The following is a 6464-nucleotide window of genomic DNA, read 5'->3' as shown; positions in this document are numbered from 1 at the left end:
ATCTTTTACAAATATTTTTTGAAGTTTTAAAACAATTAATCTTTTTGCAATATTCTGCAAACATGAAAGGTTTAAGGTTCTTCATGTAAAGTTTTTAATTGATATTTATATATGATATGTAGTATTTAAGAACAAATTTTAAATATTAGTTACATCTGTATGTCCTATAATTGTTCTCAATTTAATAAAAAATTAAAGTGACAGTAAGAAGCACTACAAGAAATTGAGAGTTAAGATAATAAATGAAATTGAAAAGCAAAAAATAAAATTTGTGAATTTAGTTGCTGAATAAGATAACTTATCTCATGTTTTGTGGAGATATTTTATTATGATAAAATAATTAATATAAGTTTCTAACCACTTTTGAAAATATTTTTTCAATAGAATAAAATGATTTTTTTTTGCTCCTAATCAAACGAACTAACTCGATATTCTTTTGAAACTTGACCTATTATTTAGTTTTTTAAACTTTATTCATGAACTAAACGATTTAAATGTTAGTAAAAAAGAGGGAGTTAAATAAACAAGTTAAAATTAAATCAAGTGAAATTTGATTCATTATATTCATGTCCTGACACAATTATATGTAACTATAATATACTTTGACATGTATACACAAATGTTTTAATTTTATACAATAAAATAAGTTATTACTATTCTTGCTCATGAACTTAACCAATCAACTTAATGATTTGATCTAAACTATTTGTGATCTCATAATGAATTAAACCAATTTGAACATATGGCCGAATTGAACAATTCACAAACAAAAATTGAGTCAAATTTAAGCTAAAAAAATAATTTATATTAAAGTTGAGTTGAGTTTTGAGTCGAATCAATTTTTATTGAGTCAAATTGAGCATAACTTAAATTTTATTAGAACCTACCCATTTCTAGCAATACTTTTTCCCCTTCTCACTTCTCATCCCTACAAGAGAAAATGAAGTCCCCCATGAAATGAATGAATGTTTGCTTGGACCTCGTAGCCAGCATCAAGTCTCTATATTTGCGAGTGAAAGGAGTAAGTATATCCAAGTGAGTTAATGAGGTAGTGATAGTACAAGTATGGAAAAGTTACTTGCATGGTGCACCTTGACCGAAAAATTACAGTCTTGGTGCACCTTTTAGAAATATTACGGGAATGGTGTAAAATTTATATAATCGGCAAACATTCTTGGTAGTGGGATTTGAGAACCTGATGACAAATAATTGTATGAATAATTATAATTTGCAAACTCATACGATTGTTATTGTTGCTGTTGAGGAGTAACTGATGAAGTATGTCCTTGAGAATGACTATCCACTAGAGTTCGTTGTGGAGAGTTAGTTTCCGGTATATCATAATGATGAGTAGGAGGAGCTTCATCAATGTGGGTAGAGTATGCATTGGGGTGTAGTTCAGCCAATGCTCCCATCATTTCACGCTCAGATGAGAAGACGTCACATAAATATTGTGTGGGATTTATAAGTGAAGCTGGAGGATGACTCTGATCACAAATTCTTTTTGCAAATGTGTACTGAAAAATTTAGAGAAAATTAGAAGTAAATAATATAATTAAAGACAAATTTTAATTTATAAAAAAATTTACCATTCCATCAGAGTGTGCTTCATCTCTAGATATGTATCTTCTAGTCATTTTTAAATAACACTTCATATACTCAGAGTAGTGGTTCAAATGCAGTGTATATGCTGGTAAATCGTCGACGACATAGTTATACCAATTATTTCATATTTGAATCCAGCGATGATGCTTATGTGGCCAGTTACAATCAGTTTTGCCACGTAAGGCAACTTTATGAAGTTATTCACAATTCACTGGATCTTGTGGAATTGGTTGACCAAAACCAAATTGCCTCATAACCCGATCAGTAGGGTGTCATTCCATAATTTTGAAACAGATTAGTGGTAGACGTGATCAGCTTCTCTCCGAGATGTTTGGTAGGAAAGGCAGTTGGGAATATGACATCCACCGAAACTAGTAAAAATGTTACTTAAAAAGTTAATATAATAAATATTCAAAGATCTTCAATATGATCATATGCCCATGATTGAAGGAGTAGTAGACATCCTCCAATCTCTTTTTTATCACTAATTATTACTGCACGATATAGTCCTCGATAAAGACAAGCCAATACAGTTGAGCCCCAACTGTATTGGAATGTCTCCGTTAAGTCCTCAAGCAAGGGCATATACATAAGGTGGACTCGATTATCTGATGTATCTGGCATAAGAAATCTCCCGATCATTCTCAGAATAAATACTATTGTGTGTTGTTCAATAATAACTTCATTAGCATTCTTAAGGAGACCACAAAATGTCCTCTCAAGTCAAGTGAGTTTCACTATCTGCTCCATTAATTCGTTACCAACTGGAACAACATCCAACAACTGGATGCAAAGTGCTTCCAAATCCGTACTTGTCACTCCGGTAACAACTTCTCCTTCTATCGGAATGCCAAGTTGGTAAGCCACCTGAAAAGTGACGGTGGCCTCTCCACATGGAAAGTGGAAAGTATGTGTTTCCGGCCTCCATCTCTCGATCAATGCTAATAGTATATGGTTGTTGATTTCTACTGCTCCAAGTGTCAACAAGTTACCAAAAGCAGCATTGTAGATAACTTGCAACATTGGCTCAGAAGGTATCGATGGCCAGAAACAAGATCTGGACCGAAAAGTACATTCAATGTCATTCCATACATTATTTGATATATGATCATTTTGCATTGTAAGTAGTAAAGTGTCAATTGGCTCTGGATTAAGGTACTCCATTAGAAAGTGTGAAGATGTGAAGAAAGTTTGAAGAAAGTGTGAACAAAGTTTGAAAAAAGTATGAAGAGTGGATGTGAATGAGAAGGTTTACATGGCAATTTTTGTATGGATGGTGAATGAGCGAAATGTATATTGATGTGTAAGTTTTTTTAGCTGAGTTTTTGTTGAGTAATACACACCAACCTCGAATAAAAAAAAAGAGCACAAAACTCGGCTACAACATGGCCGAGTTTTGTTATGAAACATATGCCCCAAACTCAGTAACCACTTAGTCGAGTTATGTTCAAATGGAAATAAATCAATGGACCAAACTCGGCACCATTATGTCTGGGTTTTGTTGAAAATTTATTTCCCTAAATAAATGGACCAAACTCGACAACAATATGGCCGAGTTTTTTTGAAAAAATAAATGCCCTAAATATATGCTAAACTCGACAATCTCTTTGCCGAGTTTTATTGAACATAGAAAAAAATGCACCAAACCAAGTTTTGACGAGTTTCATTCAAAATAATGATAAGTTTGAATAACTTTGAATGGTATAGCCTAGTTTGATTAAGTTTTAATGAGTTTTAATGTTTTCAAATAAAAATTGCATTGAAACAATCACAAATGTATGGTCATTCAATAAGAGAATCTATGTACCACACTATGCATGTATGGTCATTCAATACCTTCCATTTGTTTCAATTCACTTCTTCAATCAATTAAGAATCTCTGCATCATACTATGCATGTATGTTCATTCAATATTTTCACTTTGTTTGTATTCACTTCTTCAATTAATGAAGAATCTTTGCACCACACTATGCATGTATGTTCATTGAATATTTTCATTTTATTTGTATTCAATTCTTCAATCAATGAAGAATCTGTGCACCATACTATGTATGATCATTCAATATTTTCACTTTCTTTGCATTCAATTCTTCAATCAATGAAGAATCTCTGCACACTTGAATTCTTTGACCACACGTATATGCATTCAATTCTTTGTTTGCATTAAACTCTTTGACCATTGAACTCTTTGACCATTGAACTCTTTGACCACAAATAATGCATAGTTATAATGCATTCAAGTTAATACATAGTAATATATTGTATATAGTTAATGCATAATAATATATTGTATATACTTAATGCATATTAATATATTGTATATAGTTAATGCATATAATATATTTAGTTATATTTAATTATTTATAGTATATAGTTATAGTATATTCACTACACATAATTGAGAGAAGAAGTTATAGATCAATAGAAATGCATTATAAAAGTAAGGATTAAAATATAAACTACTCTTAGAAATGTTGCCTAGAACTCTCCCCCAATTCTCTAGATCGCAATGGACATGTCTTCCTGTTATGTCATTCGGTTCTACATCATCCATATTTTTTAAGTTGTTCGCCTTCAACTTCATCCATCTTATTGTGAATGCGTGAAGTCTTTGGTCTTCCACTTATTTTGCTACGTATAACAGGATTGGGAATGAATGTTGGACTTGAATAAAGAGGTCAGTATTCTTCATTACCAATTGGTTGACACTCATATCCATAAACCTTCTGAAGATTATCTAGGCGGTAATTTGTTGAGATAAATTGGTTGTAGTCTAAATTCAAAGAAGCGCATGTTGCGATAGCATGAGAGCATGACAATCTTAATGATTGAAATTCTCCACAGTCACACCAATTGTCAGCAAGTTTCACTGCACACAACCTCACTTGCCAACCACCAGATCTAGGTACAACTTCAACTTCAGAGACTCCAGTCTCTCGTGAAAAATTACGAACCAGTTGACATGTAGATTTATGTTGATTTTCTTTAATCACCCTTGTCAATTCTTCACAATATACATATCCTTCCATAACCATGTTAGAGGCTTCATTTCGATGTTCATTGAACCATTCATTTAGCATGTAGTATGTTGCTCTAATAAGGACAGTGATAGGGAGAGCTCTAGATCCTTTCAGAACATCATTAATTCATTCTGCAAGATTAGTAGTCATGTGTCTCCAATTCATCATATGACTGACTCCATTTCTCTTTTGGAATCTGGTCCAACCATGCTCCAGCCCTTGGATTTTTTTGACGCAACAAATTCAACATTCGCTCGAACCGTGGTCGCATCAACTCATAACCTAGAAAATAAATACAAACATGTTAATATTCATAATATAACAATATTTCTAAAATTGAAAAATATAAATAGAACATACCCATTTCTACAACTTTATCTTTTAGATCAGAATCTCGGAATTCCTTATTGAAATTACTAGCTAGATGACGAATACAATAAACTGATTCTACACTAGACCATCCTGCCAACTCACTTCGGAGTGTAGCTAATAAACATGTCCCCTATCTGATATGAAACACAGGTTTTGTTGAGGGGTAACATATGTCTTAAGATTGTAAAAAAACCACTCACAAACTTCTTTCATCTCCCCTTCAACAATGGCAAATGCAACTGGAAATACGCGTCTATTTCCATCTTGTGAACTTGCTATTAGCAATGTTCCAGTATATTTCCCAGTCAAAAATGTCTCATCCACTTGTAGGATGGGTTTACAATATGAAAACCCTTCAATACATAGTTTGAAAGCCCAAAATATTCTATCCAGAATGATTCGACTTGGATCTTCCATGCCATCTACAACTTGGTGACATGCTTCATATTTTATAATTGTGCTAGGAGAAAAATATTGTAGAGCATTCATCCAACGTGGTAACTCATTATACGACCTTTCCCAACCACCATGAATTTTTGCCATTATCATTTGTTTTGCAGTCCATGCCTTTCTATACGTGACTGTATAACGAAAGCGACTAACAACCTCCTTCACCAATGCCTTAACTGGTATACTCGGATCTGCAGATACCAAATTAACAATAAGGTAAAAAATGAATCACGAATTTAATTTACTATGATCTTGGGAAACTGACATAGATACGCAACTGTGCGTTCCACTAATTTTCCTAATCTCCCAATAATCGCGCTTAACGTTATAAGAAGCGCGAATTCGCCACTCACATCCTGCACCAAAATATTTACATTTGGCAACGTATTTGTCCGGTCTAGACGCTGCAACAACATAGTCGAACGAATTTTTGATATGAAATTCTCTAATTGCATTTATTGTGGCTTCTTTATATTTAAATTGTATATCAATAAACAAATGATTATCAATAATATCCGTTAAACCGGTTCTATGTCCAAAATCACGACCAACTTCAGAATTTGTGTTCAAGAAAAATGATGAGGGAGTAGTATATGTCATACTACGAGATGAATCATTATCAATCTGAACCTCTTCCTCATCACTACACATTTCAATCTCCTCTTCATCGCTAAAACGCTAACAATATCTTTCACAATGACCATCTACATTTAACAATTAATAAGATTAAAACATATAAACTTATAAGAATGAAATAAAATGTAGTAAATATATGATATACTAACCTCTACAAAGAAAGTTTACTCAAAGAAAGTTCAAACAAAGTTTACTCTGCTACAAAATAGAGAGAAACTTTTGTGGGAAGATAATGTACTTGGGGATATATATAGGATTACGGCTCACGAAATCAAAAATATAAAAATAACATAAAACTCTCCCCTCATTGTTAATTTATGGGGGGACAAATAAAATACACACACATACATATATATATATATACAAAACTCCCCCCATTGC

The 6464-nt window shown here is 32.7% G+C and overlaps 1 protein-coding gene across 1 annotated transcript; it reads right to left on the bottom strand.

Moving 5' to 3' along the window:
* Positions 1–2328: 2328 nt before the first annotated feature.
* Positions 2329–2769, bottom strand: LOC109341401 (serine/threonine-protein phosphatase 7 long form homolog). The gene has a single exon (XM_019579296.1). The coding sequence runs from the start codon at positions 2767–2769 to the stop codon at positions 2329–2331; it is 441 nt and encodes a 146-aa protein (XP_019434841.1).
* Between the last annotated feature and the right edge of the window lie 3695 nt (positions 2770–6464).

The sequence above is a fragment of the Lupinus angustifolius genome, unplaced genomic scaffold, assembly GCF_001865875.1.
Source record: "Lupinus angustifolius cultivar Tanjil unplaced genomic scaffold, LupAngTanjil_v1.0 Scaffold_457, whole genome shotgun sequence".
In the NCBI taxonomy this organism is placed as follows: Eukaryota; Viridiplantae; Streptophyta; class Magnoliopsida; order Fabales; family Fabaceae; genus Lupinus; species Lupinus angustifolius.
This window is presented reverse-complemented; position numbering and strand designations above follow the sequence as displayed.